Below are 20,130 nucleotides of genomic sequence, written 5' to 3' on the forward strand. Positions count from 1 at the left end.
GCCAGCTGATTTATTGTTGTGCTGATTGTATTAATCTTGCCAGTGTTGTGGGGTTGTTGTCAGGAGAACAGTAGCCTTGCCAGTTTAATAGGAATGGTATAATCCACTCTAGGCCTACATCAGAAGATAAATCTGCTTCTCTTAAATGATTTGTATTCGGCGCATGTGACAAATACAATTAGATTTGATTTGATTTGAAATCAGTAAGTTACTTACGGTAAGGCTGTTTGGTGGGCTAAAAGTAGTAGTGTTTAACCTTTAATGCCAAACCTAGACTGATAATAAAACTATATCAAGCTCCAATAATATATACCTGTATGTGTATATTTACTGATGCACAAATATACTCAGTAAACATTGGAAATTAATTTCTATTACTTTTCTGGATTTTGAAGTTTCCAGACTCTGTGAAGTGAATGAATAGTACAAGTAGTGTTGACATAGACAGAACAGTAGAAGATAAAGACAATAGCCAGGAGTTAGAGAAAAAGAGATAGCTTTACTATAAAGAAGGCGTCTCTAGCAGAAGTTGCAACATCTCATCATACACGCATACATGGTGAATATATTAATATGCAATTTTTCGGTTGATTAGACGTACCTTACAAAAGCTGTTATTTTGAGTGTAGAAGCAAGACGGACGAGCTGCTTTGATACACTTATAATTGTAAAAGTAAAATGCAGAAATAAAAATGAACTAAAATCATTCCAAATAACAAGAATATGAACAATAACAATCCATGCATCAATTTTATAATTGTTATGTGCATCTCGTCATATGAATAAAATCCAATTTTTGCAGAATCTCAAATCAAGTGAACTCAAAGCTGTGAAAATGCACATAGATGCTTTAACATTTTTGTTACCCCTTGATAGTTGAAAAGTGATTTGCTCTTGTTGGGGAGGAGTGGTGTCTATGATACACACATTACAAACAGAATAAAAAAACACACTACTCCTTATGCACCTCCAGTAAACACGCACAAACAAATAAAAATACAAGAAAGCACTGTGTATCAGCAAATATGCATTATTATATTTTCTGTTTTCTAGCTAGTTCACTAATTCCCCCTTAATGATCCATACAGGGAAAGGAGAAAGGCTGTCAGGGGAAAGGGCTTGTACAGTATCGCGACCGGAACTCAAACAACGGTGAGTTCAAGGCTAAATCCGTCATCGAACATTCTGTGATTCAGCTGTTTTTAAGGGTTGTTTGAGGTTTGTGAGTGGACTGTCTCTCTGTGCACTTTGTCTTGCGTTGTTGAGGAGAGCATATAGCAACAGGAAAGGCACTGTATTGTGTCTCTGCCAGCACTCCTGGCCTCCTGTGTCCTCATGTTTATACAGTGGTCAGGTGTCTGCGCATGGTAGGCTACTGTAGTCACTACCCAGTGGTCACAGTGAACTTTACCACAAAGAAACAACATAAAAAACAAATGGGTCAAAACTTGCTTTGACATACTGGAGAAAGAAGGTTTAAAGAGGACCTGTTCACAGAGGATGTTAATTGCCATACAGTATATTATATTTTTTTAAGTCTAAGATGAGGATGAGGGCAGGACACAAGACATCTCTTTAAATAAGTGATACACACAACCAAATCTATCCCTTTCAAAATGACCACCAGACACTGGGCTGTCACCAGGAGGGGTGGAGCAGCAGGCATGTTAGGTGAACGTCATGATGGGAGAATGAGTCTGTGCAGCCTTGAGAAAGTCTGGGTTTGCCTTATTAAGAGACAACAATACAAAAACAAACAAAATAGGGGAAAATTGGCTATCCGTTACCTCAGCAAATGCTTTTTTTCATACCTATTGAACAGGTGTGCGCAGAATGCTACAATGACACATTTCATTAGCAATTTTTATTTACACCATAAAGTGGCTGACTACTGTACACCTGTTCCACAACATAGTGTTTATTCTCAACTGTTTCTTTAGAATTAGTGATGATCAGAAAAGTGAAAGACCAAGAGACAAGTCACAAGCCATATATTACAATTTCAAAGCAAGTTCTTAGGGACAACATCAATTGAGAATTTTGAGTCCCAATCGTAATCAAAGCTATATTGCAAAGGTGCACATGACATCATTCTTGGGATGCACCAGGTACATTTGCTTGGTGGATACAGATTTGTGACTATTTCTTTACTCATAAAGCAGTTTTTCTGATAGATATTTACAATGACATATTGTTTCAGGACCTACGTCTACGTACAGTTATAGTATGTCAAACAAATAAGCAATGTTACATTTCTGTGTTAGGTAAACGTTATATTAAATCAATTCTAATACCAACATGGAATAATAACAGTAATACAAACATGAATACTCAACATGAAGAGCAGCACAATGAATAGATCAACACAACCTCTTTAATGGTGACAGTCAATGTTGTTAGGTTACAGCAAAATACCCATAGCAACAAAAGATGTGTCATACAGCAGATTTTCTTCTTCTTATGTACAATAACAAATCCAGTTAAGTTCTTTATCGTGGCTTTCAGAGTTGGTTCTGATGTGATACCATCAATTCAGTTGGTCAAAAATGTGTATTCAACAATTAATACGTTAATTACTAATATATTAATTAATGCTATCGACATAATGTAATAAATTAAAATATAAAATAATTATCTGAAATACAATGTGACCTCTCTTAGCTAATTGTAATTTGTTAGCTAAGATCTATTTGATTTAACGTGAAAGACTTTAGTAAAGCTGTTGTAATAAGTTGTAAATGTGGGTGTTGAGCTTTCTGCCGCTTCAAGAGGTGAAACATCAAGGAAGTTCTACTATTGAAAGGATCAAATGGTAAAATGGCGGTCCACCAATGTATCAGTATCGATGCACTCTAACTTCTTCACACTTCCTTGACATACTGGCTTCCTATGTCAATGATGACTAGGGCCAGGCGGAATCTGCAGGGACATTCAATACCTTCACAGAGTTGTCTGTATCCTATATTCAAAGACATTAAATATGTTTTGTAGAAGTATTTCATTTTATTTTGACTTCAAGAGTCAATTATGATTCCAAATAATTTCTGGAGGTTTGAGGGTGAAGACATGCCTCTACAGATTCTGGCTGTCCCATAATGAGATACAGTTATAAAAGAAGCAGACAAAAGAGGTGCCGATCAAGCCTAGCCTAAGGATCACAGCCATGCTAAACAGGAAGTAAACAAGAAGTGAGTCACCTCCTTGGAGCACCATTTGCCATAGAGATGGACAGACAGTCAGTTGCAGTTTACCAAGCAGAGCAATCTTCCTCTCCAAGCTTCTTCTCCTTCGTCTCTTGCACTAAAGTACTACCATGCTTGAAAATAAAATATTATTTTCAAATGTCATTTATAACTGACATAGTAGAGGCTTGTACTATAAAAAAGCTTGAGGCAGGAATGGCATTGCTATAGCTGTGGCCATTTTGAATATCTTCACACGACTTGAGTTTGGAGGTGAAACAGAAGTACATTTACCACAGCAGGATGGGGAGGGAACGATACCATTTCATTAAGCAAGTTATTCTTCTTTAAACCTGTGAGAATCAACACTGAAAAACTCCAAATTGAATTCATAACCAGACTTTAACCAAAAACATGAGGTGGTGGTAGTGCATAGTTTTGCAGCGCACTAGAAGGCGAGCTAGCACTGTTTACAGCATTCATATATTTAAATGACTCATCTATTGTACCAGTTGTGAACAAAAATGATCTCTCTTTGCGGAAATATCAATATGATAAACATATCTGCCGACATCCTGCTATATTGGTGGTCCATAGCTGATATGTTCACAGGAGTAGCGTCTGTGTCTCCTTCCCTAGGAATGCTGGGTAAAGACACAGGGGGCGTGAGGATATGTGTGGGAGGAAGAGGGGGGTTGCGGGAAAAGCTGAGGACGTTGAAAACAAAAAAGAGCCACACAAAATGCTTGAAAACCTCTGCGTTGCCTCTTAGTCCTCTATAGTTGAGGCCAGCCCTTTAGGCACACTAAAGTCTGTGTGAGGGGCAGGAGGAGGAGCATAGAGAAACTGGTACTGTTCAAGATTCCCAAACTTTGCCTCGGCAAGCCGTTTTCTGGAGCTGACAATCAAGGCTTGGCTCACTGTATATAGTAGCTTCCATTCCATTCCATTCACACCCCCTTATTTCTCAGAGGAATGGTTTCTCTGTCCGCTAAAAGAGGCCAAACAGTCTCCAGGCAGGCGCTGTGTGTTTACGTGTGCATACGTGTTTTCATAGATTCATATATATATATATTAATATTCATATGTGTGTGTGTTTGTGTGTGTGTGGTAGTAGTAGTGGTGGTAATAGCACCCTCCGACCGCTAGGGGGAGCTCCTCAGATCCCCAGGCCGGGGCGGGCGGGTGGGGGGGCTATGCCAGCGAGTAGATGGCGTTAACGGGTGAGGTGGCCTCGGAGCTTTCGTTGCCCTCTGTCTCATCCTTGTCCTTCTTGACTGTGTACTGGCCGATGAAGGAGCCGTCCTCGTTGAACTGGCCGTCCCCTCCCTCGCCGTAGTCCACCAGGCTGTCGTCACTCTCCTTCACCCCGCCGTTCAGAGAGTTCTGGCTGCCCTGCAGAGGCTTGTTGTCCTCGTCGCTGCTACAAAGGGTAAAAGTGTCAAAGGTTAGACTCCGCCTGTGATGTCATCGACACGGTCATCACCGCAAGTGAGTCCTTACCGTCCCAAAGGTTAGGGGGGAGAGAGAATAGGGGTCAGGGGTAAGAGCAGAACTGGGGAAGGGAACAACTGTAAACAAGAGAAGTGTTGATTCTGTAGTTTTCTGCTGTCCTTTCTCTTACAGAACAGCACAGACTGTAACTGAGGTCATTCAGTTCACACTGGAACACAATCACTTTCAGAAAAACAATTTTGGAACAACATCGATACTTGCCTTTAGCTATGATATAAAAACACTGGCAATGGTCAACCAGAGTGCAATAATATAAGCTTGCTGAAATAAATACTGTAGTCTACAATAACTGCCACAGCACCGCTGAGTCATTGGGGAAGCTGTATGTCATCCATACACATGCTGCTCAGTCTGGACTATGTTCTAATGTGAGATCTGTGCATTAACCTCAAACTCACACACAAATCAGAGTGTTGCAGGGGTTAGACGATTTGTGTGAAAGCTCAAGTTACAGTAGGTGAGCGCATCTCAGTTCAGAACATGTCCCTATGTCTTCTACCTCTGCAGTAGGGAGAGAGAACTGTCATGCAGAGGGGAACAGGGGCTATCAACCAACATTAGCTCTCTAGACTCTTACAACAGGCAGATAGCAAACAGCAGAAAGGCATTACCAGAGCAGAGGGAAGAGAAAAGGATGCAAATTTAGCTCTTCAACAGTCTTTCCATTATATTTGGAGGTGTTGAATATTTCTCTTGGCTGTAGAAAGGATCGATCTACAAACCAGACTGTGTTGACATTTTCTTTGGTGATTTGCTGGTGTGGTACTGTATCATGGCTGGCCAGTTAGTAGACAAACTACATAGGAATATAATCTGACAGAGATTACCTGAAGTCATGGCTCTGTGCATGCTCCATGCAGAGTCACCAAGTCAAGTGAGCACACAGGTCATCAACCGAGAATTACCAACAGTTGTAATGTGTGTGTAGCATTAGTGTGTGTGTGTCTGTGTGTGCGTGAGTGCATGTGTGCTAAGGTGCAGAGAGTCAGTGCAGGTGGTCAGTACAGCAGTGTTCAGCAGTCTGATGGCTTGTAGATAGAAACTGTCTCTGAGCCTGTTGGTATCAGACCTCATGCTCTGATACCGTCTGCCCAACTGTAAGGGAGTGAACAGCTCGTGGCTGGAGTGTGTGGGGTCCTTGATGATTCTGCGGGACTTCCTCAGGCAACGTTTCAAGTTGATGTCCTGGATGGGTGGGAACACGGTCCCAGTGATGTACTGGGCCGTCTTAACCACCCGCTGGATGGCCTTTCGGTCATGGATGGAGCAATTTCCGTACCAGCCTATGATGAAACTGGTCAGGACGCTCTCAACAGTGTATTTGGAGAGGACCCGGGGCGGCATGCCGAATTTCTTCAGACGCCTTAGGAAGTAGAGGCGCTGTTGCACCCTCTTGGTCCATATCAAGTAATCGGTGACTGGACGCCGAGGAATTTAAAACAGCTGATTCTCTCTTCTGCAGTCCCGTTGATGTGGATCGGGGCATGTGCCAGTTCACTTATCTCCTCCCTATAGACTGATTGGTCGATGTTGGTTATCAGTGTGGAGGAGGTGTTGTTGCCAATCCTCACAGCCTGTGGTCTGCCCGTCAGGAAGTCCAGGATCCAGTTGCAGAGGGTTGTGTCCAGACCCAGGGCTCTGAGCTTGGTGACGAGCTTGGAGGGAACAATAGTGTTGAATGCTGAGCTGTAGTCAATGAACATCATTCTCACATAGGTGTTCCTCTTGTCCAGATGTGTAGTCCTGTGTAGCTCAGTTGGTAGAGCATGGCGTTTGCAACGCCAGGGTTGTGGGTTCGTTTCCCACGGGGGACCAGTATGAAAAAAACTAAACGTATGCACTCACCAACTGTAAGTCGCTCTGGATAAGAGCGTCTGCTAAATGACTAAAATCTAAATGTGTAAGGGCCGTGTGAATAGTGATGGAAATGGCATCTTCCGTAGGGAAATTGGAGTGGGTCCAGTGTGCCTGGCATGCTGGCCTTGATGTGGGCCATGACCAGCCTCTCGAAGCAAGTCATGATGACAAGGGTGAGTGCGACGGGGCGATAGTCATTTGGGCATGTGACCTATTGGGTATTGGAATGATGGTGGTCTCCTTGAAGCAAGTGGGGACTACAGCCTGGGACAGGGACAGGTTGAAGATGTCCCAGAAGACACCTGTGAGATGGGCAGCCACACTCTGAAGATGCGGTCAGGGATGCCATCTGGGCTGGTGACTTTGTGAATATTCCCTCTTGAGATCTTTCCTCTCGTCAGCCTTGGAGAGTGAAAGCACCTGGTCATCCAGAGCAGTGAGAGCCTTCCTGGATGGATGTGTATTGTCTGCCTCAAAGCTTGGAGGGAGGCTTCGGTGGGCACCAAACCGCTGGATTTGCCTTTGTAGTCAGTCATAGCCTGTAGTCCATGCCACATGCGTCCCCAGTCTGAGTTGTCAAACTAATGGATTTGCGGAGCTCGTACACGTGCCAACGAGTCGTGGGGTTCGTTCTGCTGACATTAAATGCTGCACTACGGCTTTCAGCATGGTACGGATTTCCAGAGTTTTTGGTTGGGGTATGTCCAGATTGGTATTGTGGGTACAACATCATCAACACATTTCCCAATGAAGCCTGTGACTGACAATGTATATTCCTCAATGTTAATGGATGAGTTCTGGGTGGATGAATTTTTGAAAATATTCCAATCAGTATTCTCAAAACAGTCCTGCTGCATTGAGTCTCCCTCCTCTGTCCAGCGCCTCACAATTCTCTGTGTTGGTGGCTCCCTCTTGAGTTTCTGCTTGTAGGCAGGGAGTAGGAACACAGAGACGTGATCTTATTGGCCGAAGTGGGGGAGGGGGATTGCTTTGTTCGAATCATGGATGTTTGTGTACTGATTGTCCAGCATGGTCCTCTCGTGAGGCAGGATACATGTTGGCGATACTTTGGAATAATTTGTTTAAGATTTGCTTGGTTAAAATCTCCCGCGACGAAGACTGCTTCCGGGTGAGAGGATTCTTGCAGGCTAATGTTATTGTACAGTTCGCTGAGTGCCACCTTGCTGTTTGCTTGTGGCGGTATGTACACAGCTGTGATAATAATACACATGAATTCCCTCGACATATAGTGGGGTCGGCATTTTAGCATCAGGAACTCCAGGTCGGGTGAACAGGAGCTCGAGATGTTTTAAACTTCGGTACACCAGGAATTGTTGATGAGGAAGCATACACCTCCCCTACTCTTACCAGAAGCTGCAATACGATCCATACGGAAAATGTAAACGCCGTCAAGTTGAATAGCAGAGTCAAGTGAGTTTCCCGTAAGCCATGTCTCTGTAAAAACAAAGACACAGCATTCCCTGATGTCCGTCTGTGATTGAAGCCTTGCTCTGAGCTCAAAGTTTATTTTCCAGCGATTGGACATTAACCATCAGGATACTACACTCTTAGAAAAAAGGGTTCCAAAAGGGTTCTTCCCTGGCTGTCCCCATAGGATAACTATTTTTGGTTCCAGGTAGAACCCTTTTTTGTTCCAGGCAGAACCCTTTTGGGTTCCATGTAGAACCCTCTGTATAAAGGACTCTATATGGAACCCAAAAGGGTTCTACCTGGAACCAAAAAGGGTTCTTCAAATGGTTATCCTATGGGGACAGCAGAAGAATCCTTTTAGGTTCTAGATATCACCTATTTTCTCTAAGAGTGTAGGAAGAGGAGGCCTTGTAGCCTGTCTTTTCAGCCTAGCTAGGAGTACCCCTTCCCTTCCTTTTCTTTGTTGCCAGCTTTGCCTTCAATCATCTCAGCCAGGAGCAACAGGTAAGTCCGCTGTGCGGGGAACAAAGGAGCGAATGTAGTATCCCAGATCTGGGAGGCTGAGAGAGAAGTGTGTAGCTTCAGATCACGATCCAGAAGTGTTTGTCGGTCGTAGGAATATTGCACAAACATTCTGAGCAAACAAAGTAATAGTGAACGCAGAAAAAGCAATACAAAAAGCTATGTCAAGCAGGAACTGGCAAGACGTGCGCTCTCCTCAGCGCCGCCATCTTATCATACATGAGAGAGTGAGAGAGAGTCTAGAGAAGATAAGTAGACCAGAGAAGAGAGAGAGAGAGAGGGAGAGTGAAATAGATGAGAAGAAACTGGATAACTGCACGGGAGATGATTTTTATGTTTTAATCGATTAATATACTAAGAGAGGGATTTATCAGGAGTGTTAGAACTCACTGTCATACATACAATAGCGTATATAGACGTTGGCCTTATACAGGCATGGACAATGACAACCTTGATTTTTAATAGACCTGAGCAGAATGTAGAAATTAACTTATTAGATGTTCACAACCCTCAAATTCACTAAGATTTATCGAACCATAAGGTGAGAAGCATAGCAGCTGGCAAATACGAAACTATTGTCCATAGTTCTAAATTCACTCAAGAGAGGAGTATTAAAGCTAAATTAGGAGGACATCTCCACACCTCAGTAGCAGTGAAATGCTTGAAGATTACATCTCTAAGTGTAATTGAATAAATCTACCAGAGTGGCAAAGTCGTTTTAAAAAACTCGGCTCTAGTCGCAGGTTTCCCAGCTTTCGTGTGTTGACCTTATCGCTCAAGCAATATTAGTGAGCCAGAGGGTTTAGAGGAGGTATAAAAGTCCAAGTGTTCTTTGACTTTAAACCTCTTTAGAATGAGAGGGTGTAGAATGATTCAATTATCTGATTAGATTATCTTTTAAGAAAGGAGCAAAGGTGGAAAAAGTAACTGGGAATACTTTATTCTACTGAAATAAGCTGCAGTGTCTGAAACTACTTTCAAAACAAACTGTTTAATCTTTGTTATTTGAGCATTTTTCTATAAAGATTAATATTATCCAGCTCAATTAACATATCAATTGGACTAGAGAAATCAATTACATAAATGTCAACATCAGTTTGTTACTTTCCACCTCCGCTTACTTCAACATGACTGGAATCAACAATATCTTGGAAATTAGGATTTTAGTTGGTTAAGCCTTAGTGAGAATAATATGTTTGAGGTACGACTTTGATTCAATTGAAAACAGAATGGTCAATGTTTAGTCAATGCAACCGGTTGTGATTAGATATTAATCGATTAAAATCCAATGCAAGAATTCTGAGCGATCTCAAAGTAAATAATGCATATTACTTCAGGGTTATTCTGGTTGTGGTGTGCACTGTGCAGAACAGGCTTCTACTCCTTCCATACCTTTTGAAGGAACAACTTGATTTGGCCCAATGGGAACAGAAACCAGAACAGAAAGACAAAGGAAAAATACGTAAGGGGAGGAAGAACAAAAAACAGAGATGGCTAAAAACACACTGAACAGACAAATATACTGAACAGACACACAGACTGAATAAACACACAGACTGAAAATGAGATCTTAAATGAAATCTTGAATTGCTAATATATCTGAGTGATATAGTCCTAAAATCATATTTAATAGTGGGTCAAAAACATTTGGGTGCCCAAACATAGTTGTGCCATATTACTACTATGACATCAAACAAACAAAAACACAGATGAAGCAACAATAATCATAGGATACCAAACAAAAAGCCCTAGAATTAGGTTTTACATAGCCAAAGGAAAAAGGGATCTCTATCTATCTGGTCATGAGGTGCATCAAGGCTAGCTCTGGTCCATGGTGTTACGTGAGGCTTGAACCTTCTTCAACTGAAAAAAAAAGCCCTCTATGGATAGATGAATGGACAGATGCAGGCTATTGAAGGCGTCTCAAGCCACAGACAGTCAAAATGGATACACCATGGTCCAGGGCTGGCCAGACCTCGTCCTGAAGAGCTGCAGAAGGTGCAGGCTTTTGTTCCAGCCCAGCTTTAACACCCCTGATTCAAACAATCAACCAATCACGGTCTTCAATGTACACACCACAGAACGTTAAATCAAGTGTGTTAAAGCTGGGCTGGAACGAAAGCTTGCACACTGCGGCGTTCCAGAAGCAGGGTTGGCCACTGCTGCCATAGAGTCACGCACATGCAGAGAAAGAACTGTCAAATCACTAGGCCTATAATATACAAAGGGTTTATACATAATATATTACGAAAAGTACTCCCCCACATGAAAAAATATTATAGTCTGCAAAAATACTACAGTGAATACTGTAGTATTTACTGTATTATAATGTAAGATACAGTATTATACTGTAGTATTTACTGTAGTATAATGTAGCATACTGTATTATACTGTTGTATTAACAGTTAACTATAGTATAAATAGTGTAGTAAAAGAAAACTGTATATACTATAGTAATTAATGTAGTGTTTTTTCAGACTGTTGTATACTGTACAATTTACTGTAGTGTTTTTGCGGACATTACTGTAATATTTACTGGAATGTTTTTGTTTTATTATCTTTGACATAGAAGTGGAGGCTTTCTCCTTCAGGAAACCTACTGGAGAAACACTAAAAGAGCAAATTTTCCATAACCTGTGGGGAACACAATATATGGTCGATACTTGGCATGTACAGTACCAGTCAAAAGTAGTAGAACACCTACTCATTGAAGGGTTTTTCTTTATTTTACTATTTTCTACATTGTAGAATAATAGTGAAGACATCAAAACTATGAAATAACACATTTGGAATCATGTAGTAACTAAAAAAGTAGCCACCCTTTGCCTTGATGACAGCTTTGCACACTCTTGGCATTCTCTCAACCAGCTTCATGAGGAATGCTTTTCCAACAGTCTTGAAGGAGTTCCCACATGTGCTGAGCACTTGTTCGCTGCCATCTGGTTTGGGCTTAGAGGGACTAATAATTCTCGGTGAAGCCGGTTGAGAGAATGCCAGTGTGCAAAGCTGTCATCAAGGTAAAGGGTGGTTACTTTGAAGAATCTCAAATATAAAATATATTTTGATTTGTTTAACACTTTTTGGGTTACTACGATTACATATTTTTTATTTCATAGTTCTGATGTCTTCATTATTATTCTACAATGTAAAAAATAGTAAAAAATAAAGAAAACCCCTTGAATTAGTAGGTGTTCTACAACCTTTGACCTGTAGTGTATCTGTCAGTTTGATCCTTTTGAAGGCCGAGGTCGAATGAACCGAAACGGGACAGAATAAACATTTGTTTATTGGATGTGAGCAGCAGTGAATGTCATCATGTAGCAAGGAAATAGGAAAGGAAATAGTGTTGTACGCGTTTATATTTTATCTGCATACAAAGGCTTTATTGTCACATGTTGCAAAGGTTCTCTGCTACTTATTCCCCAAATTGGTTCCACAAGGGTGTCAAACTCCAACGGAAGACCTTCCAACATCCCTCCCTAAACCCTCTCTCCATCAGATTCTACCCTACACCTTCTTCCCTCCCTCCCTCTCACTTCAACCCAAATTGATTTCCGTCCTCAGCCTTCACCTCTGCACCTGGTGGTTGCTGCATTTTGAAATGTCAGCTGTTGGAAGAAAAACAAAGCAATTAACCTTAAGGGTAGGAAAACACGATCAAAGCCTCGACAGAGACAAAGGGTTCAGGACCTCTCAGTGTTCACAATCAGTTTCAGGATCACCACATCACTTACCTGATCCATGAAACGCTTGACGGCTCTCTGGGGAAAGTTAAGAACTTCCTGCATATTCTCTCTCTCTAGCTCTCTCTCATCTGCAAATTACCTGGATTTACCTGACACTGTATTGCCTGATTAAATTGACACTTTCAGAGTATATTGAGATTAGTGACTCTACAGCTGTGGATCTAAAGTGAGGCCAGTGGTATTCAGAAAGCTGCTTTTCTAACTCTGTGATATCCTGCAGACTGGTAATGAGAAGAGGCTTTCACAGTGTGGAGCCTTGGCTCACTGTCTGCGCATTTCAGCGGAGTCCTGAACACTAATACGCTTTTCTCCCTTGAATATCATGAGCCTGAGGTGATGCTTAAACCACAGCTATGATTAGCCTCACTTGCCCCATATTGAACACTCGCTGCTCTTAACCCTGAACAACCCATGGATAGATCTGGTCCCTGCCAAGACAACTCTCCACCAGAGGCCTGTATTGAACAGGTCCAGAACAGCCCTAGGCTTAAGTTATTTTTCCTATTGTAATGGCTATTGTTCTGCTTGTGAGGTAGCAGGTGTGGAACAGCCATGGCCAGGCCAAGGATAGCCAGGGCAATAGATTATCTTAGCCTTAAGGTTAGGCCAAGGATAGCCAGGGCAATAGATTATCTTAGCCTTAAGGTTAGGCCAAGGATAGCCAGGGCAATAGATCATCTTAGCCTTAAGGTTAGGCCAAGGATAGCCAGGGCAATAGATTATCTTAGCCTTAAGGTTAGGCCAAGGATAGCCAGGGCAATAGATTATCTTTGCCTTAAGGTTAGGCCAAGGATAGCCAGGGCAATAGATCATCTTAGCTTTAAGGTTAGGCCAAGGATAGCCATGGCAATAGATCATCTTGGCCTTAAGGTTAGGCCAAGGATAGCCATGGCAATAGATCATCTTAGCCTTAAGGTTAGGCCAAGGATAGCCAGGGCAATAGATCATCTTAGCCTTAAGGTTAGGCCAAGGTAGCCTGGTGACGCATAACATGGTTTAGCCCTGAAGTGGGATTGTCCTATTCACTAACCTGCCTTGAAGGGAAAGTTGACCTAATTTTATGGAAGAAGACTATAGACCCAAAGAGTCAGGGACCGATTATAGAAGCTTTTGTTAATTAGCTACAGCTTAGCTAGATATTTCTGAAGTGCCTTGCCAGAAGGTCTAGCTGTGTAGAAACAACACTCTTCTCACTTCCCTCTGTGGATTCACACTACCCAGAGGGTCTCAGCTGCGCCCTAGTCACATGTTTGACACCCCGGGAACTGAGATATCTCAATTGGCTGGTGTACCTCCACCACCCATCTCCCACCCATCTCCCACCCATCACCACCCATCTCCCACTTTCCCCTTCCACTCCAGAAACAGTAGGGCAAAGGGAGGAGGGTGAAGTTGGTCATAGACCATGATCTAAGGTCACAGTTATTGCCTCACTTCCGCATCCCCACTATTACCCCGAACTCCCCTAATCTCACCCCCAAACCCGCAGGCAGCCCCCCAGTCTGGAGGGGAGTATCTGCCCCAGACATGCGCAGGCCGGGAGGAGGATGCCGTGCCAAAACCAAAGTACCTGTTCTCGTTTTCCTTCTCATTTTCGTTCCTGTCAGGGACAGACGACCATTTCAGCGTGGAGAAGAGAGGGAAGAGACGTGAAGAGAGGAGAGAGAGTAGAGAGCGAGAGAGAAGGAAGGGAGGAAGGAGACATCCTCCAGGTGACACACAAGCGTATGAGAGCCAGAGAGTACACACACACACACGTACACGCCACACAGACACACTCACCCTTCTCACACACACACACACACACACACACACACTTGCGCTTATACACACACACGCACAGACTCACACACAGACACACACGCACAGACGCCCAAATATGCACGTACACATACACCAAGACAACGTGTGAGTTAGGTAGACAAAGGGATTAGTGCCAGTGCTATTGAGTGTGTCACCGTGTGAGCTTAGCAATGACCTTCACTGTAGGAAAGAGGGTAATATTAATAGACATTGATTAGAGACGAGAGCAGGGACTTGCTTTGGTTTTCCATTGTCGACATGCCACTTGTTATAAACATTACAGCAAAGCACTGCTCACACACAAGTGATAATGGTTGATGTCACCTTTGAACATCACACTACACATCCAAGTGCTTTTAAAAACACTTAACATTTTAAGACCACAGTACTGTGATGTCAAGTAGAATAAACACCTACAACAACACTGTTCAAATGATTTCATACATTTTTCATGGTGTAACGCTTGTAATGCCTGCTTGCAGGGTGGCAGGCAGCCTAGCGGTTAGAGCGTTGGGCCTGTAACCTGAAAGGTTGCTGGTTTGAATACCCGAGCTGTCAAGACAAAAAATCTGTCAATGTGTCCTTGAGCAAGGCACTTAACTCTAATTTGCTCCATGGGCGCCGCACTACTATGGCTGACCCTGTAAAACGACACAATTCACTGCACCTATCCGGTGAATATATATATTATTTTATGGCTCGTAATGCTTTCAAAAAGAAGAACTAATAAAATCTCTTAAAATTATTCTAAATATACATGCCTAATCCATTGTAACTGGTCTAGATAGAAGGTGCCCCCAAAGCTTGGGTAAATGAAGGTGCCATGTTCCATTTCAGATTCATAAGAAAAGTTAGGGGTTTGGGTTACAGGTTGTGTTGTGTTACAGGAGGCAGAGTACAGGGGCACGTCCTGTCATTCTGAAGTTCTAAAGTTCTTCAGACACTGTCAGCGGTAATATGATAATCACCATGGCAACAGTGGATAAGGGTCACCTGAGAAGGTATCTCTACTCAGGAATTAGCTTTGGTCATGTGAGAGGTCAAAGGTCATAGCTACTTTGGAAACCATTTTAGCAACCATCACTAATGATGCTGACTTGGCCAAAGGTTTTGTGTGTTACCACCGCAACAACACACACCAGACAGGCTGTGTATGGATGCTTCTCTATGTACTTTAGTTATGAATTAGGTGGCAAACAGTCGCTACACGTTTAAGTGTGTACACTAAGGACATGGGTTTTTAGCATTATTTCAATAAAGTAGGACCAGGAGATTAGAGGGAGTAATCAGTTGGAGTGTGTTACAGCTGACTTGACGGTTAAGTTAGAGAGTTAATTCATCAGTAAAAGGTGGACAGAGAGTGTCTCATTCCCCACAGAGAAAAATGAGTGGAGACAGATCAGTGGGACCTGGAATGAGCAAAAGACAATCACTCACCAACAAATATATATACTACTGAACACATGCATTGCTAGATCTAACACATACAGTGAGGGAAAAAGGTATTTGATCCCCTGCGGATTTTGTACGTTTGCCCACTGACAAAGACATGATCAGTCTATAATTTTAATGGTAGGTTTATTTGAACAGTGAGAGACAGAATAACAACAAAAAAATCCAGAAAAACGCATGTCAAAAATGTTATAAATTGTTTTGCATTTTAATGAGGTAAATAAGTATTTGACCCCTCTGCAAAACATGACTTAGTACTTGGTGGCAAAACCCTTGTTGGCAATTACAGAGGTCAGACGTTTCTTGTAGTTGGCCACCAGGTTTGCACACATCTCAGGAGGGATTTTGTTCCACTCCTCTTTGCAGATCTTCTCCAAGTCATTAAGGTTCCGAGGCTGACATTTGGCAACTCGAACCTTCAGCTCCCTCCACAGATTTTCTATGGGATTAAGGTCTGGAGACTGGCTAGGCCACTCCAGGACCTTAATGTGCTTCTTCTTGAGCCACTCCTTTGTTGCCTTGGCCATGTGTTTTGGGTCATTGTCATGCTGGAATACCCATCCACAACCCATTTTCAATGCCCTGGCTGAGGGAAGGAGGTTCTCACCCAAGATTTGACGGTACATGGCCCCGTCCATCGTCCCTTTGATGCGGTGAAGTTGTCCTGTCCCCTTAGCAGAAAAACACCCCCAAAGCATAATGTTTCCACCTCCATGTTTGACGGTGGGGATGGTGTTCTTGGGGTCATAGGCAGCATTCCTCCTCCTCCAAACACGGCGAGTTGAGTTGATACCAAAGAGCTTGATTTTGGTCTCATCTGACCACAACACTTTCACCCAGTTCTCCTCTGAATCATTCAGATGTTCATTGGCAAACTTCAGACGGCCCTGTATATGTGCTTTCTTGAGCAGGGGGACCTTGCAGGCGCTGCAGGATTTCAGTCCTTCACGGCGTAGTGTGTTACCAATTGTTTTCTTGGTGACTATGGTCCCAGCTGCCTTGAGATCATTGACAAGATCCTCCCGTGTAGTTCTGGGCTGATTCCTCACCGTTCTCATGATCATTGCAACTCCACGAGGTGAGATCTTGCATGGAGCCCCAGGCCGAGGGAGATTGATGTTTTTTGTGTTTCTTCCATTTGCGAATAATCGCACCAACTGTTGTCACCTTCTCACCAAGCTGCTTGGCGATGGTCTTGTAGCCCATTCCAGCCTTGTGTAGGTCTACAATCTTGTCTCTGACATCCTTGGAGAGCTCTTTGGTCTTGGCCATGGTGGAGAGTTTGGAATCTGATTGATTGATTGCTTCTGTGGACAGGTGTCTTTTATACAGGTAACAAGCTGAGATTATGAGCACTCCCTTTAAGAGTGTGCTCCTAATCTCAGGTCGTTACCTGTTTAAAAGACACCTGGGAGCCAGAAATCATTCTGATTGAGAGGGGGTCAAATACGTATTTCTCTCATTAAAAAGCAAATCAATTCATAACATTTTTGACATGCGTTTTTCTGGATTTTTTTGTTGTTATTCTGTCTCTCACTGTTCAAATAAACCTACCATTAAAATTATAGACTGATCATGTCTTTGTCAGTGGGCAAACATACAAAATCAGCAGGGGATCAAATACTTTTTTCCCTCACTGTACTAACTCCTGTCATAACATCCACAAGCATTACAAGACCTAAGAGTCCATGTCCTAAATACAGTACATGCAGATAAACACTACTACGCATTATCCTAAGCCTGAACACCATACATGATAATCATGATGACAAGTATTCACATACATAAGTAAACCAACCAGACAAAGGCCTACTAAATCCCCCTCTATATAAGCCTGCATGATTCAGTCATACCTAGCTCTAATTACTACACAGTGTTACAATGGAACATCTGCATAGATGGATCGTTCACTGATTGGTGCAACACATATTTAACCCCCCAGGGGAACATTGGGCCATATAAAACATAGTTCCACAAACTTTGAGAAATATTAGTATTCAAGAAAAATCCTTACTGGTAGTCAAATGATCCGTCCTCTCCTTTCTGATCCACTGCGTCCAGAGGGAGATCTTTTTTTTCTCGCACTGAAGAGAGATCAAGCCAAAAAGACAAACATGATTACTGAACATGTATTCAAAGCTCCACCAAGGCCTTGGAATTTACATGGATGCTGCTCTCCCCAATTGAATAACCCATTACGTTTACATTTATGTTTGACCTGTAAAATCTTACATTGGAGCTTGACCCACTCCCACCCCACATCATTACCTTACCTGGGTATGTAACTCCCTTGTGTTACTAGCACTTCTCTATTAACCCTTACATGGGTATTTAACTCCCTTCTGTTAATCCTTACATGGGTATTTAACTCCCTTCTGTTAACCCTTACCTGGGTATTTAACTCCCTTCTGTTAATCCTTACCTGGGTATTTAACTCCCTTCTGTTAACCCTTACCTGGGTATTTAACTCACTTCTGTTAATCCTTACCTGGGTATTTAACTCCCTTCTGTTAACCCTTACCTGGGTATTTAACTCCCTTCTGTTAACTCTTACCTGGGTATTTAACTCCCTTCTGTTAACCCTTACCTGGGTATTTAACTCCCTTCTGTTAACCCTTACCTGGGTATGTAACTCCCTTCTGTTAACTCTTACCTGGGTATTTGCCTCCCTTCTGTTAACTCTTACCTGGGTATTTAACTCCCTTCTGTTAACCCTTACCTGGGTAATTACCTCCCTTCTGTTAATCCTTACCTGGGTATTTAACTCCCTTCTGTTAACCCTTACCTGGGTATTTAACTCCCTTCTGTTAACTCTTACCTGGGTATTTAACTCCCTTCTGTTAATCCTTAACTGGGTATTTAACTCCCTTCTGTTAACCCTTAACTGGGTATTTAACTCACTTCTGTTAATACTTACCTGGGTATTTAACTCCCTTCTGTTAACCCTTACCTGGGTATTTAACTCCCTTCTGTTAACTCTTACCTGGGTATTTGCCTCAATTCTGTTAACCCTTACCTGGGTATTTGCCTCCGCGACTCCTCTTGATGAAGCAGACGATGAGGAGGATGAGGATGATGAGAGCAATGGCACACATCAGCCCGATGAACCAGCCCTGGGTAGCAATGTCCACCTGGTCTTTACTGTAGGCTGTCAGCAGGCAAACACATTGACACACATATACACACGCACACGCACACAGGAGGGAGAGATGAGACACACAGAGAGAGGGAGAAAAATAATAAGAGTCTGTTGTGCCCCAGATGAGTCACTGGCAATACGTCCGACAATCTGTCCTCATACAAGACTTTTCAAATCAAGATACAGCAACCACACAAAGTATGACAACCCAAAACTATCATCACAATATTCCATTATTCCCTCAACACAGAGCTATTACTCTGGATGGAATCCCAGTAAAGGTATATATATACAGTTGAAGTCGGAAGTTTACATACACCTTAGCCAAATACATTTCAACTCAGTTTTTCACAATTCCTGACATTTAATCCTAGTAAAAATTCCCTGTCTTAGGTCAGTTAGGATCACCAATTTATTTTAAGAATGTTAAATGTCAGAATAATAGTAGAGAGAATGATTTATTTCAGCTTTTATTTCTTTCATCACATTCCTAAGTGGGTCAGAAGTTTACATACACTCAATTCGTATTTGGTAGCATTGCCTTTAAATTGTTTAACTTGGGTCAAAAGTTTCAGGTAGCCTTCCACAAGCTTTCCACAATAAGTTGGGTGAATCTTGGCCCATTCCTCCTGACAGAGCTGGTGTAAATGAGCCAGGTTTGTAGGCCTTCTTGCTCGCACATGCTTTTTCAGTTCTGCCCACACATTTTCTATACGATTGAGGTCAGGGCTTTGTGATGGCCACTCCAATACCTTGACTTTGTTGTCCTTAAGCCATTTTGCCACAGCTTTGGAAGACCCATTTGCGACCAAGCTTTAACTTCCTGACTGATGTCTTGAGATGTTGCTTCAATATATCCACATAATTTTCCTTCCTCATGATGCCATCTATTTTGTGAAGTGCACCAGTCCCTCCTGCTGCAAAGCACCCCCACAGCATGATGCTGCCACCCCCGTGCTTCACGGTTGGGATGGTGTTCTTCGGCTTGCAAGCGTTTCCCCCTTTTTCCTCCAAACATAACGATGGTCATTATGGCCAAACAGTTCTATTTTTGTTTCATCAGACCAGATGACATTTCTCCAAAAAGTACGATCTTTGTTCAGTTGCAAACCGTAGTCTGGCTTTTTTATGGCGGTTTTGGAGCAGTGGCTTCTTCCTTGCTGAGCGGCCTTTCAGGTTATGTCGATATAGGACTCGTTTTACTGTGTATATAGATACTTTTGTACCTGTTTCCTCCAGCATCTTCACAAGGTCCTTTGCTGTTGTTCTGGGATTGATTTGCACTTTTCGCACCAAAGTACGTTCATCTCTAGGAGACAGAACGCGTCTCCTTCCTGAGCGGTCTGATGGCTGCGTGGTCCCATGGTGTTTATACTTGCGTACTATTGTTTGTACAGATGAACGTGGTACCTTCAGGCGTTTGGAAATTGCTCCCAAGGATGAACCAGACTTGTGGAGGTCTACAATGTTTTTTCTGAGGTCT

At 42.5% G+C, this 20,130-nt stretch overlaps 1 protein-coding gene and 1 non-coding gene across 12 annotated transcripts in view; both read right to left on the reverse strand.

Annotated features, from left to right (window-relative positions):
- Window positions 1-479: 479 nt before the first annotated feature.
- The window catches only part of LOC121575398 (neurofascin), a 151,480-nt gene continuing 131,829 nt past the window's right edge, over window positions 480-20,130 (reverse strand). For 10 of the 11 annotated variants that reach the window (XM_041888470.2, XM_041888472.2, XM_041888478.2 and 7 more), the window contains 3 exons: window positions 18,525-18,656; window positions 17,523-17,592; window positions 480-4,605 (listed from right to left, as the gene is read on the reverse strand). In XM_041888470.2, coding sequence (XP_041744404.1) covers window positions 4,377-4,605; window positions 17,523-17,592; window positions 18,525-18,656 — 431 coding nt within the window. In that variant the 3' untranslated portion in view covers window positions 480-4,376. Of the gene's footprint in view, window positions 4,606-14,681; window positions 15,466-17,522; window positions 17,593-18,524; window positions 18,657-20,130 lie in introns of those variants that run through there. The other variant, XM_041888476.1, reaches the window with a different exon arrangement.
- On the reverse strand, window positions 11,081-11,135 carry LOC121576089. Its single transcript, XR_006002441.1, has one exon. It is a non-coding gene; the product is annotated as a U7 small nuclear RNA (small nuclear RNA).

This window comes from Coregonus clupeaformis, chromosome 10 (genome assembly GCF_020615455.1).
Source record: "Coregonus clupeaformis isolate EN_2021a chromosome 10, ASM2061545v1, whole genome shotgun sequence".
In the NCBI taxonomy this organism is placed as follows: Eukaryota; Metazoa; Chordata; class Actinopteri; order Salmoniformes; family Salmonidae; genus Coregonus; species Coregonus clupeaformis.